The sequence below is a fragment of the Ictalurus punctatus genome, chromosome 12 (genome assembly GCF_001660625.3).
Source record: "Ictalurus punctatus breed USDA103 chromosome 12, Coco_2.0, whole genome shotgun sequence".
NCBI lineage: Eukaryota > Metazoa > Chordata > Actinopteri > Siluriformes > Ictaluridae > Ictalurus > Ictalurus punctatus.
This window is the reverse complement of record NC_030427.2, coordinates 14,046,191-14,063,870: the sequence shown is the minus strand read 5'-3', so window position 1 is coordinate 14,063,870 and position 17,680 is coordinate 14,046,191. Positions and strand designations below refer to the sequence as shown.

At 39.8% G+C, this 17,680-nt stretch overlaps 1 protein-coding gene across 1 annotated transcript in view; it reads right to left on the bottom strand.

The window, feature by feature from the left end:
- abcc6a (ATP-binding cassette, sub-family C (CFTR/MRP), member 6a) overlaps positions 1 to 17,680 on the bottom strand; it is a 27,101-nt gene extending 9,421 nt beyond the window's left edge. Inside the window, exons 1-15 of the mRNA XM_017482021.3 lie at positions 17,343 to 17,680; positions 16,088 to 16,264; positions 14,511 to 14,636; positions 10,739 to 10,876; positions 8,645 to 8,764; positions 7,364 to 7,425; positions 6,538 to 6,669; positions 5,642 to 5,848; positions 3,996 to 4,173; positions 2,790 to 2,951; positions 2,600 to 2,692; positions 1,550 to 1,753; positions 1,274 to 1,420; positions 1,091 to 1,178; positions 390 to 459 (exon numbers count right to left, since the gene is read on the bottom strand). Coding sequence (XP_017337510.1) covers positions 390 to 459; positions 1,091 to 1,178; positions 1,274 to 1,420; positions 1,550 to 1,753; positions 2,600 to 2,692; positions 2,790 to 2,951; positions 3,996 to 4,173; positions 5,642 to 5,848; positions 6,538 to 6,669; positions 7,364 to 7,425; positions 8,645 to 8,764; positions 10,739 to 10,876; positions 14,511 to 14,636; positions 16,088 to 16,264; positions 17,343 to 17,384 — 1,946 coding nt within the window. The 5' untranslated portion in view covers positions 17,385 to 17,680. The remainder of the gene's footprint in view (positions 1 to 389; positions 460 to 1,090; positions 1,179 to 1,273; positions 1,421 to 1,549; positions 1,754 to 2,599; positions 2,693 to 2,789; positions 2,952 to 3,995; positions 4,174 to 5,641; positions 5,849 to 6,537; positions 6,670 to 7,363; positions 7,426 to 8,644; positions 8,765 to 10,738; positions 10,877 to 14,510; positions 14,637 to 16,087; positions 16,265 to 17,342) is intronic.

Genomic DNA, 17,680 nt, shown 5'->3' with positions numbered 1-17,680 from the left:
GTAACCTTTCAGACACAGGACTGAAGGCTTTGTGGCTTCTGCATTTTTTTTTTTGTTGTCTTATTCACTTAGAGAGAGAAAATAGAAGCTGGTAAAGGAATAAATGTTTAAAGCTGCAATAATGTAAGAGATAGCATGAACTAGCTTTATAGATGTTCCACAACATTAAATGTAGCTAAAAATTGATTTAAAAAAAAGTATATGATGTGCCATTCTGTAATAAATAAAATTTTTAATTTTTAGCAAATTGAGGAATAAAACACTTCAGGATGTGCCTTTATTGGAAAATAATCAACTTCTGGGTGGTAAATGTAACTCCACATTATTGATTATTTCCTACAACATAATGCTCCTGATTGTTTTATTCTTTACATATACTATCGTTGTACCTTTTCAGACATGGAGGACCGTCTTTAGACCAACTGAAAGTCCCGTTCTCAACCACGACACCTTCTTCATCTGAGTGAAACAACAGAGAGAAAGAAAGCAAAGGAAACATCAATAACAAGTCCTCTATAATACACAGCCTGGTGTTTACACAGTAGCATTTCCCCAAACGTGTGCAAAGCGTACATGTACATGCTGTTCTAGTGTATGGGGACCATTAAGGTGAGAGCAGAGGGAGGAGTGTCTGTGAAAGTAAACTTCCTCTCCGGCAGCTTGTGGAATCAAAGCCTCTCCTTAATTACGCACAGTCTAATTAGGATCATCTTCAAAATAGCAGTTTTCACGAGCTGTCTGCAAACACACTGACAGTACGCTGGGCCAAAATGTGTTTGTGTTTCATGAAAATAGAAGGCTGTGTTGAAATCACAGTCTAGCATGGGCTGCTGCATTGCGCCTCTAATTGCGCTCGCTCTCTCTCTCTCTCTCTCTCTCTCTCTCTCTCTCTCTCTCTCTCTCTCTCTCTCTCTCTCCGCATTTGTCTCTCACTCTCTTTAACTCTCCCAAAATGAACAGGAAGTGGCACGATGCTGCCACATGGCCATGGAATTCTGTTGTACGTCCGTTCAGAGACTAATCTGCCAAGCTAAACACTTTGTGCATATTATAGCACCTTAATATAAATATGTTGTATTGTACAACTCACCCGACTTGAAAGTATCCCTGGACACATTTTCTGGTTTTAGCTCTTCTTGGCACAAATATTTCCCCAAACGCTTGAGCGAGACAACGGCCTGTGATATTACAAGACACATCAGAAGATAAGAATCTGATATAAAATGTGTGGAGCAGAGGATCCAGACACTTTTGTTTGTAAAGATGGTGGTACCTGCATGGTGGTGCTCATGGCAAAAGGAAGTTGGCTCAGAGGAGTCTTTAGGATGTTGATGAGTGCCATGGAGACAAAAATCTTCTGAGCGTCCAACACGTTTTTTTCATCTATGAGTACGTACACGGCAAACATGGCAAAGGCGATCTGAGCATGGAGGAAAAATAAAACAAGCACTCGGTTATATTGTATTGCTGCTGAATTTCATAGTAATGTCTGCAAAATGGTGGATGCTGGTTATTAATATCATTATTAGTTATAAACTCTGCTACACACCAGGAAGGACGAAGAGTTGAAGGAAGCGATGGAGATTGAGTAGAGGATTTGGGACTTCTTCAAGGCTCGAAGCTCTTTTTCTCTGTAACCCAAGACCTGCTCAAGGAAAGCTTTTTCCCAGGCGTAGAACTTCAGGATCTTTATGCCATTCAGGATTTCATTCATGAGCTTGATTCGGCCATCCATGAACTTCATCTGGATCTCCTGTAATGTAAAAAAATTGAAATATGGAGATTCAGGATGGTTGGGGTTTACAGTGCTAACATAATGTTGATTCTTTATAGTAAGTGGGAATAGTGGGAATAATGACAATCATGGCAAAAAGTTCCGGTCTGCTAAAATATTTAAATGTCCACTATTTAATCACAGATATTCTTGGGTTTGGTTTTACCACATTCCCTGGTTTTTATATAAATATAGTATATATCTCAATTATCACAAGCGAACCTACAGTTATGACGTGATATTTCTAGAAAACTGGGTCAGCCAGTGTCTCGCAACTCAGAAGGTCCAGACATAGACACGGGCCAAGGTTACAACCAAAGTACTACGACTTCAACTTTGCCCCAGGGTGCAAGCATCTGCTCTTTTCAAAAGGACGAATAAATGTGGTTGTCTCCCGTCTACGGAGACGTAGAGACATCAAAGGAATGAGGAGCTTGAATCCAAGCCACACACCCACACTCTGCTCTGTGCTCGCTGTGCTATCTGAACCAGCTGTGGTGCTTTAACACTGACCCTTCGTCCGGTCCAGGATTATGGTTTGGAGATGTGAAATTAGTTCAAATAAATTCATGATTTGCTTCGTTTTTCATTGACCTGAGCACAGCTAATCCCAGAACTGTCTGATTTATTAAAGTTTTTGGCACAGTTTCTAGCAGACGACAGCTTGAGGCAAATCTGTTTATTGCTGACCGTGTGATACTGAAGTTATATAAACATGTAACTAGTGTAAATATCCTGGGACCGCAGTCCTTCCTTTTTTGACCTGTGTACCCAAAAGGCTTTATTTCATTTTATTTAATTCATCCAGCGTCTCTGTTACAGCACCTGCAGTTTGCTTCTCTTCTTAGCGATGAATCCGTTTAGAGGGAAGATGAGAAAAACCGTGGTGATGCCAGCCAGAGCAGATGGTCCCAGGTGCTGATGCAAGAACAGTGCAAGAAATTAAGGTTCATGATTACAAATCAGAAATGATAACACATTTGTGGTGAAAACTGAAACCTCTTGAGAAGCTCACCTGCCAGAGAAAGAAGAGGCAGAGGGCAATCTCGATGGGAGCGAGCCACACGGCGTTGAAGTACACAACAAAATCCATGAGCTTTTGGGTGTCAGCCGAGACCAGATTCACAATCTCTCCTACCGTACATGTCCTCCGCGCCGCACTGTTTATCACCAGAGACTACAGAGAGGGCAGACAGACAGAAAAGCGATCACTTAGGAAGTCCAATGTGACATTGGTCAGAATTTGATCATATTGTGACCTTAGTATTTGAGTATTTATCTTTGACCCTTGCTTAAGAAAACGAAACATTTAAGCAGACTTTGAGCAACATATCACCTTTCCATGTATCCGTCAAACTGTAGGATGATCGTTGAAGCATTAGGAAATGAAAAAGCCCAACAAAAGCTTATCTTTGGCCAGATTAAAGTACAGGCAAGGGAAAAATGGTCAAAATTCTATATCAAGAAAGCGACATGTGGTGCAAAATGTTTGGTTAATTACTCTACTCCCAGCAAGAGCTTCACTGAGTTGATCACAACACAGTTCTTTAACGACAATGCATTTTTAGAAACTTAGCATTCCTTGCTTAAACTTTTAAATATATTTTGTTCTTATTAACTTCAAGAGAGAAAAAAAGAGATTATGTTTATGGAGGCTAAAATGGTGTTGACAACAGAAACGAATTTGTTTCGAGGATGTTCCATAACATTAAATGCAACTATAAATGGTTAAAAGCACAAAGTGTCATTTATTATTAAATTTAAAATTGCAATCATTGGCAAATCACTGTGGTATAAGAGGAATAAAACACTTCATGTTGTAATAGGAAAATGGTGCACTTCAGTTTGGCTTTACGTTGGACCTCGTCAGGAATTATTTTCCTATAACAGTATGCCCTATTGTGTTTATTCCGTCCCTATCTGTTATTAATTCTTCTCCCAGATGCTGTACTGTATACTCTGTGGTACAATTGTGTTATACCACATCAACCACAGGGTTAAATCTCAGTCACTGTAATTGTCAACTAAGTTTAAGATGTTAAATTTACAGGTAAGTTCTTGTCAAAAATAGCTGCTCTACAAATTGCTCCAGCTATTTTCGCTACTACAAACTGCTTTCAGTTCAGCTTGGGAGTAAACTTAGAGCATGTGTTTACAGCGTCTGGCTTTTAAAAAAAAAAAAAATCAGGTGCAAAATCAACGCTGCCAAAGAAGCTTCTACCTTCCTGTAGACAAGGCCCATGACGGCTGTCTTGACTCTCATGCCCACAGTGAAGCAGGAGTACATGTACTGGTGGTTAAAGAGGGACTGCATGCAGGAGAGGAGGAACATGAGCGTGGCGTAGAAATATCCTTTCCACAGTGGAGCATCCTCTTCCCTCATAAAGCCCAACAGCAGACTGAGAGGATCAAGACAGGAAGAACACATGACAGGGGTTAAAACCTGTGGCAGTTCATAAAGCTGCCCGAGTAAACATAAAGGGAGTCCTGGTCATGAATTAAAAATAATACATTGGGGGGGGCGTCAAATCTACTCATTATGAGGTTATAGATAAGATGCATTTTGCAGTGTTTGGGATTAAGTTGATAGAGAGCTTCAGTTTATTTGAGCTCCTGTGCTAGAATGTGATGAAAATGTAAATCGCAGTACAGCTTATTTCTGGTAATAATATTAACCCTGTAATAATGTTTCACACCTCTTTCATTTTCAGATCAAAATGTTTTTCATCATCTAACACAACTGCTATGTAAAGATTGTGCGTCTGATCATTAAAGCAAAATTTAGCTTGTTTTAAAGCCTTACCAAATCATGTATCCTTACTAGAAAAGAAATGTGAATATACTTCTATGTCATTTTGATGTCATAACAAAGATTCCTAGGAATCAAATGGTTAGTTAATTAAGCCTTTAGGACAGAACCTGTTGTTGTTAACAACACTGCTGTACATGCGATTAATGTTAAGAGCTTAATATATCCAATCTCAAATTATACGTATTAAAAGACACGACAAAGGGGCTTCCCAACCACAAGTTAACCCCCGAATGAGGCAGATAGAGTATTTATCTTTGACCCTTTGAAGAAAACAAAGCATTTAAGCACACTTTGAGCAAAGTATCAGCTTTCCATCTATCCATCAAACTGTAGGATGATCATTGAAGCATTAGGAAATGAAAAAGCCTGACAAAAGCTTATCTTTGTCCAGAGAAAAGTGCAGACCAGGCAAAAATGGTCAAGAGTCTATATCAAGAAAGCAACACGTGGTGAAAAGTGTTTGGTTAATTACTCTACTCCCGGCAAGAGCTACACTGAGTTGACCACAACGCGTTTTTAGAAACTTAGCATTCTTTGCCATCAGCTGGCCCTATCTAAATTCCAGACACAATCACTTTTGGTCTTTAATGCAGAGTAAAAAGGGCAAAGTTTACTGCCATAGTTTGCTGGTGGTTGTCTCGTACTTCTGCCATGGCCGCTTTTTGACCACAACCTCAGCAGTTCCGCTTCAGATTCACTGGAGCAGACGCGTCCACACCGGGCACAGGGCTGTGGTGACTGGTTCTGACCAGCATTCAGACTCTAAGCCATAATTGCCCCTCTGTGGGCATAAACAACCCAATCTCTCCCTGGCTAGGCTGACACCGACTGGCCGAGCACCTGCTACAAACTGTGACTTCCTGTTTTTCTGAGATATCATGAACCGTAAGATGGACACTGAAAAACATTTTAAAATGTGTCTTTGAACCATCAGGAGACAGTTTATTTCAGAGTCTGTGTTTATTTAATGTGGAGAATTTTCATAAGCTTGCCTCCACGTACCAAAGTTCATGAACTTAGAAAAAAAAACAGACTGGACCAGATGCTGTGCTTACCTGAGGACTTGTGGAATGGCAAACATGAAAGCATCATGGACCACAAGGCATAGCGTTCCAGACAAGAAGTAGGGCCCGAAGTTGCGAGCAAGTGTCCGTAAAAGACAGAAGCCTGAGCTTTGTTCCTTCTGCAGCTTCCTCAGGAGCTGGGCCTGATCTGGCAAGCGGGTTCCCAACACCACACTGCTGCTGAGCTGCTTCTCCTGCCTAGTGATGAAGAAAAAAAAACATCAGACATTAATAAGGATGAGCGTTTAACCAACTGTAGTTCTTTGCTTGTTTAAAAAAAAGTAGATGTGCTAAGGAAAAGCCTTTAGCGTACACACAAAGTTCTGTGTCTTTTAAGTTCTTAATTAAAAACAGGGTTGCTTGACTGCAGTATGCGTCTACTTTCCACAGGTCGTAAAAGCCAATTGACCTCTCACATTTGGAGCTTTTGAAGATGACCCAGTTGACTCAACACTACAATGTATTAACAAGCTGCCACTCATGTCAATGGTGTCTGTGCTGCGTTTTTGAGCCATTTACCGCTGCTGTAGTGGGCATCGTTCAGATAGGGATTTGATTGCTCTGATTATATCTGAGTCAAAACAACAAAAGGAACTACAACACTTGCATAAATGTCACATCTTGTGGATTTTAGCTAAGACAAGACCAGAAGTGTGTCGTCTCATGGCAGTTAAATCTTAACACACTGATATGGAATACATTAAATACATCGCTTTAAGTGCAACTTATTAAGCAGACATCACCCAGAACCCATGTACTGACCCTAATTTGTTAAACATGAGGAAATATCTCTACTGGGACTGAATGGGAACATCTACTGGGACTGAATGGGAATATGAGTATGGATATACAGTGGATGGGATTAGGGATAATAGAAAATTTCATACTGCTGCAGTTTGGTGCATTCTGTGGTCCATTCCTCTTCCAGATCTGAGAGGATTTTATGGGACGTGTCCTCGTCACGCAGGCACCACAGATCTTCTGCCTGTAGAGGGTTGCGGTACCCTTTAACAACCAACCTGCAGAAGCACAAACACACACTTACATATGAACAAAGATGCTTACAGATTAGGCTTTCTATTACAGTGTGAAGGGTACTCCTATTGTACTCCTACTTTGCAATTTATCTACATAAAACCCATAGACAAGGCAGAAAAATATGAATAAAACACAATGGGGAGTGCTGTTGTAGGAAACTAATCAACATTAGGGTGGAGTGATTTACAGTCACCACCCTAAAACTTTCCAGTAGCAGTACGTTCCAATGTTTTTAAATCTACTTATACCACAGCAATTTGCCAACGATTGCAATTTTTATTTATTGCAGAACAATGTGATACTTTTTATCCATTTATAGTTACATTGAATGTTTTGTAATGTTTGTAATTCCTGATAGCGTCACAGCAGCTATAAAAAGTCATTCCCTCACCAACCCTCTTTCTATATATAAAACAAAGAAATGCAGCTTGTCATGTTATCCAGAAACCTCTGACAGTTACAAAGCATTGACACTGGAGACTCCTTCCGTAAATGCTGAATAAATCAATAATCTCCTCACAGAAGAATTCACCATATCAATGATTATACAAGTTGCTGTTACAGAAAATTAATCAGAATCACATTTCTAAGCAGCATTAAATGACTAAAAAGTTGATTTGACATAAAACAAAAACATCCAAAAGGCACAGATTAGGATGAGGATGTCTTGCTTACCCACTGAACCACCAGAAGAGCATCTTTGACAAAAATGATGCATCCTGTACAGGGCACGCGTTCTGAAATAAAATTTAAAAAAACAAATGATCAGGTTTATAAGTGGAACTATTTGTTTCATTCGGGATACTGTATATTGTAGCTGTATTGTGGTGTATACTATTACTATATACTATCATATCAATTAATATGGTTTAGATCAATAACAAAGATTTTTTATTAAAGCATTTTGAGAGAGTACAGGTTTTATAGTATCGCTTTCTTGGATATCACTTTCTGGGTGAGCAGGGAAAAAAGCATCTGGCCACAGTGCGCTGAGAGTAAACAGAAAATCAGTGAGAGTAGAGTCTGTGTGAGTAAGTGACAGTCTGTGTGTGTGTGTGTGTGTGTGTGTGTGTGTGTGTGAGAGAGAGAGAGAGAAAGAGAGAGAGACTGGCATGGGCCAAGTTACTACACATTTCCACCCGCAGCTGACCTCAGCTCTGCCCGTCCCCGTCCACCCAATCATGGGCATGAACACACACACACACACACACGTTTCTTCACCGGAGGTCTCACTCAGTGGCATGCTGTGAATAACTCAGGAAGTGACTTAGCCATGAGAGGAGCATGGGGTGTGGCACCCATGTCTGTGGCTTCAACTTCATTACACAAACACACACATACACTTTAGCAGTGCACATTTATTGCCCACTATCTCATCATTCTCATTGTTCACATTCCAGAGAGCATGAAGACGTGAAATAGACGTAAATAGATATTAGTGAGGTCTAGTTTTATATGTTTCTTATCGGAGACATAAAAAAAATACAAATACTGTGGTCATGCAGAAGACATCAATGTTATTACGGAGCAAAAAAAAGACCAATATTGACCAAGCTATAGGTGAACCTGGACTGACTGAGGTTTGTTTATGGGTCCAATTTATTTTTAAAGACCTCTAAAGACTTTCTGTCATGAATTTTGTGTGGTGTGTGTCCTTGCATGTATTCTTCATAGTAAACACCAAGACATCGGGTTCTCTGAGCTGCAGTCTTGGGCTAAAATGGGTAGATATCATTATCAAGGCAGGAGGGCCTCGTTCTTAAAGATGACTCACCAGTTAACCAATCTTCAAAACACCTCCTTGAAGCAATCATGAGCTCTCACTAATGACAAGGCATCACTTACGAGGCACTTGTCCTCTGCTAGTGGGGTGTGGTCTTACTGTATATTCCATAAATCTGACTAAATGACTTGTTGGCTCCCTGAGTCTCTCTGTTTTGTCTCGTACACTCTTACCTGGAGGATGGCTTTGCCTGGAGGAGCCTGGTCTGCAAAACAGCTGAGGAAGAGCTGCGCCAGCTGGAGGGCGAAGTACGAGAAAAAGGCCAAGTAGTGCACGATATCAGGAGTGAGACCCTGAAAAATAAACGGGATTCAGGAGGGAGTTAGAGAGACAGAGAGATGGAGACAGACCAAGATATTGTACTCTACGACCGTGCATCGCAAATTGTAACCTATAATACTGGCTTCCCATCATTTCTTTCTCGCCCTACAACCACAGACTTCCCAAGACACATTTTTTATGGTCTACAAAGATATCTAAACAATCAAATCTCATTCCTATACATAATATTGTGCAATTCTATGGTATACTACCCATGAATTCATACATATTTATGACTTTCTTTGCAATAATGCTCGTTCTAATACTTTAACGTTTCTAAAGTTACAACTCACACAGGGACATGTACAGCGGATGCTCCACATAAACGGATCTTAACGGAATTAATGGAATTGAAAACTTATGGAAGGAGTCTCCAGTGTCAGCATTCTGTAATAGTCAGAGGTAAGTTTTGTCTTATTACCTTAAAAGAGGCTGGCGAGGGAACGAGGGAATGAAAGGTACAAGTTAATTTGCTTCATAGAAGTTCCACAACATTAAACATAACCATAAATGTATATAAAAAAGTACTACATGTCGTTCTTTAATAAATAAAATATTTGTAATTGTTGGAAAACTGCTGTGCAATAAGAGCAATGAAACACTTCAGGACATGATGTTACAGGAAAATAATCAACTTCAGGATGGCAAGTGTAATGCCGCTTCATCACACCACCATGTCGTTGATTATTTTCCCAAAGTGTCTTATTCCCTACTTGCATAAGGCACACTGTTGAGACTCTAGGCTTGCTCAATAGTACAGGCTGATGGGCGTGCTCCTGGCATTAATGATACTATAAAGCTTATTTTGAACCGTTAACGCAAATCATGGTGAAAACCAGAGTCTTTAATGGTCTGCTTTATATAAATGAATTACGCATGAAAAGAATAGTAAACATAAGGAGTCACGCTATGGTCTGGTAATGCATAGATTGCGTTCCCGGAAGCCAGCAGCCTCCGTTTGTGGTCGAGCAGCCCAAATAAGTGTGTTATTTACCAACTCCATATGCCAGTCATATGTGATTCTAAACACACTGTCAGGAAGAGGTGAGCCTGTGCCATGTTGTGTGAGGTCTGGGCTGCACTTTGCACTGGATTTGTGAAACAGCAAGTCAGGAGTAAACATCTTGCCCAGGCTGAGTACGCACCATGCCAAGAAGCGACTATATTCTTCCCCCCGCCACAGAACAAAACAGGGTCAGCCTTGGTTTGAGCGGTCGCAAAATATAGTTCAGTCAAACTGTCTGCCTCTTTTTTTTTCACTCTCGTGCAAGCATAAAGTCAGCTTTTTAGTAAGGCAGTGAGAAAAAACGCATATCTGTCCTTACCAATATAGCTTGGGTATTTTATTTATTTACTTTTTTTTATTGCAAAACTGCAAGCTCAGGTTTAGAAAGCCATCAAAGATTTATTGGGATATTTTCACTGGAATACGACTGAGAATTCATGAAAAATGCTCATTACTTGGAAAGATGTCTTTTGTTATGGTCACGATATCAAAAATATTTGCATTGCAATAATCGAAATTAATCTTTAACCACACATTCCTACACACAAATCTGATGTTCTGTTCATGAAAAGAGAGCGAGCATTCAATTAGATGTATGTTAAAACATTCTGAGCAATCATTCTAAATTTCACACTTGCACATTTTATGTTCTTGACTTCAGTTCATATGTTCATATGACAAACCATAACAAACAAACTCTGTAAGAATAGCTGCCACAAAAATGCTCTGGTAATAGTGACTGTGGAACATGACGAATTTAGTGCAAAACCTTATGCATATGCATGCATATGTGTTTTTCACATCATTTGAACATATGTGTATGTACATTTGCGTGTAAGGGCTTGTATACAGGTATATGTGAATGTGTTGTCTTGCTGGGTTTTAGGACAGGACCGTGAAATGGATGCCCCAGATTGGGGGTGCGTGTCATTTCTCTCACCTGTTCGACGGCCAGCTGGATTTTGGCCCTCAGAGGAACGAGAGAACACACCACGCTGAGCAGCCAGTACAGGAAGAGCACCACGGAGGAACGGCAGCCTCGCACTCGCTCCCACTGGACAATACACACCGCTAACACCTGGCAAACACAGAACTGAGCTTTACTGACCGGACCAGACTCATATTCTGAATCCTGTGTGGAATAACTGTAAACATGATGACAGCGGAATGACTATGTGCTTTGAACGAAAAAAACAAAAAAAAACCAAACATGAGTCATGAGCAAAGGTGGAAAAAAGGACAGAAAGTATGGGTATGAAGTCAAAACACTGACTGACACAATTAAAAAGTGGAGAGGCAAAATCATACATGAGTGAAATTTGAAAAGCGTCCACACATTTACATGAGCTCAGTATTTAGATAAGTAAAAGGAAATTATAGGTCAGGACGTCTTTTCTTCTCAACATGTTGTATGACTCAACTTGTAGAAAAAGATTTGTTTAAGGTAAGGTTCAGGGATTGAATTAGCATTTGTGTCTTTTAGCATAACATGATTTCATTCATATTAACTCAAGAAAAATCTTACCCGTATTCCCACACTTATTCATTTGAATTTGTACAAAATAATGAAGTTGATTGATTGTGATTCTCATGGATTTTGACTGGATGTTTTAAATTTGGAAGGAATAAAACCTCAGGACATGCTTTTACAGGAAAATAATCAACAATGTGATGATGCCTTGTTTCTATGAAGTTGATCATTTTCCTTTAACATTCTAAAGAGTTTTATCGCTCTTACACTACAGCAAGTTGACAACGATTGTGATTCTGCTTAAGGTTGATCAGTGTGAAACTAGAGTTAGATCAATTTAATAGATGTACTTGTTGCAGTGAAAAAAAGGGAATTAAATGAGTTTAATAAATGGATGGCAAATTCATTTTTCAGTCCCTGTTGTTTAAAACTGTAACGTGTATCTTTATTATGACCAAGACTCAGGTCAGATCCTCATATAAATAAACCGGAGTCTGTATTTCTGCTTGGCCAGTCATGTCGGGTTTATAATGGGATTTCCCCCGTCAACCACGACAGCTGGTTCATGAAAAGCCTTCCTAATAAACCACATGTACAACAAGGCCTTGGTCGATTCTGTGTTTCGCCTTTAATTATCTTTCTTTTCTTTGTCCAACAAGCCTTCAACACTTTCCATCTCAGAAAAATACAGGCTGATGTTAGGTCACTCTTGTCTCATCCCAAACGTCCTGTGGCATTTCAGGAATATCTTTTCATGGTCTTATTTTGTCCGACCATCTCCTAGGCAGTGGAAATCGCTGGATTACGTAAAGCACAGTTAAAAATCAGGCTTCAAGCTATTCCTAATCATGCCTCCTCCAAATCTAAACTGCAGCCTTTTCCAAACCAAACCAAAGTCTCCTGACCTCAGGGTAATGAAGTAAAGTGTTTCAGGGAATCTCTTAATCACTTGCTGTGGCCTGAACTTTTCAAGTACATCTCACTTTATCTTACAAACTGTAAGTGTGTGATCAAAAACATGCCAATAGGTGTGAGATGAAGCTAAAGCATCAGTTAAACCTCAGACTCAGTGCCTACCTAGTAATCAGAAAGGGGAAGTGAGTGAGGTTGTTCTGAGATCTGCATTGCTTGGCTCCTGAATATAACTGGTGATGCACTGACAGATCTGATCATGGGAAAAAGGAAAAGATGAGGCCCACTTAACCACTCAGACTTGGTGGCGCACCAGAACTTGCCTTGATTAGTCTGATCTTCAGGTCTGTGTGGAGATTTGTAGTGGATAAGCTCTGTCTGCCGCAGAAGGCATGTCTTTGGGTCCATATGGACAAAAAACAGACCAGCACTGAGTAGCTGTAAGACCACTGATGTGAATGTGGGCATGCCTTTGTGTTCATTTATGGAAATAAAGTAGGTGCAAGGAAATCATTGACCTTATATGCATTTTTTCCATAGATTTTGTTAGAAAGATTTCAAACATAAGCAGATAGCTAACGTTTATAATCTGTACTGCTAACACTAGCTACTGGCTAAGATTTTTAAAGTTATATAAAGCTGTAAAATGTTCATAATCATCACTAATAACTAATCATGTGATTTTTCTGTAAATTTAAGTTTAAATCCCATTTTGTGTTCACTCCTTGAACAAGATTGTTAACCCTCGTGCTCAGCTTTGTGCTTTACGCTACACGTCATGTATCTATATCTGGCGGTATATAGGCGGTAAAAAAATGCAAGCACACAAAAAAAGGTATTTCAAGGTTTTAACGGCAATATTTGTGCACATAGTTAATAAGTCACCCAACTACGAGCAAATTCTTTTGACCTATATCCCTGAGTGTGACTACATTTTCAGTTATTTGCTTTACTATTTATACAGATCAATCGTTCGATGAGCGAGTATTCACTGGAGAAAAAAACCCTGTTTATGTCTTTCACTGTTTTTCACATAGCTCAGGTCAGTGTTGACTTAGGTGTCTGAAGTGACCACAGATAGGGCAAGAGTGTAGTCTGGATGCAAAAAAGAAAAAAAAAACCCCTCAGTAGTGAAAACTTGTGGCCTTGTGTTTTGTGCACCCACTTCGCTAACCTACACAGTTCAGACTCGTGTTTAAAGTCACCCACAGTGAGATAAATATGTCTGTGTCTGTGCTGGGTCAGGCTACAGCTTACGTAGCTTTGTGTGGTTATGAAGGCTATCTTTGATCTTTAACATGATAAAGATATTTTCTATATTTTTACCTCAGGAACACAGCCAAGTTAGCTTAGCTAGCAAGGTGTTTTTAATCCAAATGTCATTAAATGAGTCTAGAAATACTCTAAAACCCATTTCACAGCTAAAAATTAATCTTCACTTGCCTGTCTCAAAAGTCTTACCTCAGAGAAAATATCCCAAACCTACACAAACCAATGAAAGCTATATATTTTCCCCATATTTTCATAGCCAGTTAGCTAAAATAAACAGATAGCAACACTATCCAGCTAAACTAAGATATGCTAGCCTGACAAGACTGCTGATAGTTTTAAGTGAGATGTGTGTGTGTGTGTGTGTGTGTGTGTGTGTGTGTGTGTGTGTGTGTGTGTGTGTGTGTGCATTTATTTTCCCAGATTTTATCTTCCTCAGATTTTGTTAGCCAGATAGCTAACATGAAATGACCAGATTTCAGGGAGGATTTTTAATTTATAAGTGTTCATAATTTTTAGCTAGAGAGGCCTTTTCTCTCATGTAAATCTCATTAAAGAATCTAAAAACTCTCTAAACCCTATCCCACAGCTTAAACTTAATCTTCTACTGTCTGGGTCAAAAATCTTACCTCACAGAAAAAAACATCATACAAATGTATGATAGTACAAATGTGCAAAATGTACACAACACAGCTAGATAGCTTGCTAGATAGCTACCTTTCTGATGTATTAGAATGAGGACAGTCAAAAGGTTTGGCTGTAGTTTTTTCCTCAGTCATTTATAAAAGTTATTGATTGGAGATATTTTAACGATATTGCATGTCCAAAGAGGATGGAAGTGGAGCCAGGGCCGTTTTACAAAATGATTATTCTTGTCAGTTTTTCAAAAACATCAACACCACCTTTAAAATCCAGCTACTAAAAGAGCCCTGGATGTGTTTTCCTGTGTTTGATTTATGGTTCATCGTTTCCATGCCATCATTCCTGGCAGTGGTTATGATTGGTGGTCTAACATATCATGTATAGCATTAACACTCCAGTGTAATGGAATATAAGTTACCACAGTGAGGCTGCGTATGATCGAGGCCAGGAGAAAGATGAAGTGGCGGTGGATCTCTTGGTTTCGCTCCAACAGGATGTAGAAGAATTCAACAAAGCCAAAGGATGCCAAGAAGAAGCCCAGCAACTATAGGAGACAGATATGAACGGAAATCAGACCTGGGTGAGAAACTCATCTGACTCATCCTTCCGGAAATTACTTTGGTCAGTACACTGCAGGAGTTACGTATTATGTCTGGAAGGATGGTTTTTGTAGGCGGCAGTGGTGCCGTTTAACCCTTTCGGAGGTACACTGTGAAAGTTTCCCTGCTGGAACTGCAAATTCCTCTAAACCAAAAGCTTAAAAAAGGGTTCATGAAGGCTGTTTTGGGTTTGGCTTCCTAGCCTTCCTAGGTTGAACCCTCTCAGAAAGGAAAACCCTCTGTTGGAAATTTTCGACATACAATCTTTAAAGGTTCTCCCAAAAGGGCATGCCAAAGAACCCTTTAGGCAGGGGTGTTCAGTCTTATCCACAAAGGGGCTTTACAAAGGGGTCAGGCTGCAGGTTTCTTTCCAAGTATTCAGCCGCCACACCTGATAGTCAATTGAAGGCCAACTGATGGAAACAGGTGGAATTAGACGTGCTCCTGACAGGTTGGAATGAAAACCTGCAGCCACACACCGGCTTTTTGCAGACAAGATCACACACGCCTGCCTTAAGGGTTCTAGATTTACCTGCTGCTCTAAGACATGACAAACACCTATGATATCTACAAATTATTCCATAAAAAATTATCAAACATAATTATTTTTTCTTCAACGATGAATAAACTGTTAAGGCCCGTTCACACCAAGGACGATAACTATAATGATAACGATAAAGATATAGTTTTAAAAAAATAATTCAAGTATAAAAGCTTAGCAGAGTCTACACCACAACTAGAACGATAATGGCACAGAGAAACGGTGTCATTGGAATCACTTTCAGAATGATTTTTTTTCCCAGCTGATGAACGATAAAAACATTGACAGCCAATCAGAATCCATCCTGCTTTAAAAAGCTCACACATTTAAAGCATCAGGTACATAACTGCAGAATGTGCTTAGAATAAACAGAACGATATCATGCATTGGTGTGGAGACTAATATGGTTATAGTTGTAGTTATCTTTCTTGGTGTGAATGGGCCTTTACTCATAAACTGAGCATATATGGTAGCTATGTGAAAATCAGTGTATCACCAAGCAAACCCAAACAAGCACCAGTGTGTTACTCTCACCCACAAGCTTTTGCGGTACTGGGCTACCATCCCAATTCGCCATCTCCTTCTCCAGAAACTGCTCCTCAGGCTGGACACCATCCTGCCACATTTGCTTTCATCCAACACCCTCCGGTTTAGGTTTTGTAGCCAATGTGGCTCTCTGTATAATGCCTAAAGCTGTCTCTAAGCCTGATACTTTCATTCAACACCATTCCTTGGCACTTTAAGGCTTAATATGGCTGTCCCTGTTATGTCTAAACCTGTCCTTGAGCCTGACGCCATCCGCATTAACTATACAACAGGTTCCTCCAACCAAAGACTACCAGAGAACTCACTCACCAGCTTGGCACTGCAGAGCAGTGAGAGGGGCAGGCGTCCTCGACCATGGCAGTACAAATGAAGACAGTAGAACGGTGAGCAGAGCCACAGGTAGATACAGGGCGCCCACACCAGCACTGTGTTCTGGAAACAGTCGCTCAGTTCAGGGGTGTGTGTGTACCATGTCTGGTTCCAGTCCTGGAAGATTAGAAGAAGAGTGGTGAAGTCATATCCTTATATGCCATTATGAGAAACATAACGGTATCCATTATTTAATTTAATGATTTCTGATTTCAAAACAAAAGTTGTTGTTGTTTTTTTAAATTAATAAGCTAAACAAAACCACCACTCCTCCTAAAGAAACCTTGAGTCAATCCACATGTAGGCATGGAAATGTCCTAAAATTACTGGAATTATGCTGAATTCACTGAAGACTCTATCCCAAACTGCTTTTTTTGTTGTTTGTTTTTGCTGTTGTTGTTTAGAGTATTGGTACAATGCTATCCAGGAAACATTGGTGGTTAAGCCCTAGAGATGGATCTGCACACCATGTGCTATGCTGGTTTGGCTAATTTTGCCAATCCATCTGCTGTTGATCTCAAAAAGTACTGGAACTCCAACTGTCCATAGCATTGCAAAAAATCATGGTCTGACTTAGCCATTCTTCTTCTTTCAAACCAGATGAATTTCACCTTATTCTATTGTTCTTTCCTCTGTTTCGATTTGTGTGAAATAAAACCCAGAGGTCCAGATGTACATTTCACTTTCTTACAACTACAAACATTTGACACTGAACTTACTGAATAATTCATAGTAGCTACAGGAAGAATGTTTAGTCAAGTATAATAATGCTGAGAGTTTGAGAAGCTGCAAAGTGAAAAATGAAAATAACACTGAGGTTCTTCATTGATTACAGTATGTAAGCAACATAACATACTTGTGCATCAATGTGGGCTATATAGCTACACTTGCTTCCATTACAGTGAGTTTGTATTCAGTTAAAATTTCCACTTTTGGTTTTATAAATACGCATTTTGTTTTCTTGTGCATATCCATGTGAACAAGGCTCTGTTGCTTGTGCATGCGCATCTTATGGGAACTGGTGATGAGGCATCAGAAGGTCACTGAATAATACATTATGTGATCATATTACCATACACTTATCATAACAAGCAGATTATTGACATCATATAATTAACATAAACAATTTTAATATTTAAATAAAAAATGTAAATCAATACACAAGGATGATGCTTGACATGTTCTGATAACTCACCCAAAGAGGATCAAGGCCACTGAGGCTGCAGAAAGTATCCATTCACTCTCCTGTTCGTGAAGCTACCAAACGTTTCACAGGTTTATTTCGTGGCACTGTTTTGTTATTCAACACGGGATGCCAGAGTGTGTGACTGTAAGTCCAACTCTCTCTCTCCCTTAATAAGTACTCCCTAGGTAGATTTTCCTCTCTCTCTCTCTCTCTCTCTCTCTCTCTCTCTCTCTCTCTCTCTCTTTCTATCTATCTCTCTCTCTCTTCTCCCATACACCTTGCGACTGAGAGGTCCTTGTTTCGGAGACTGTTTGGAAGACGGGCTGTTTTATGGCTTTTGGCCACTT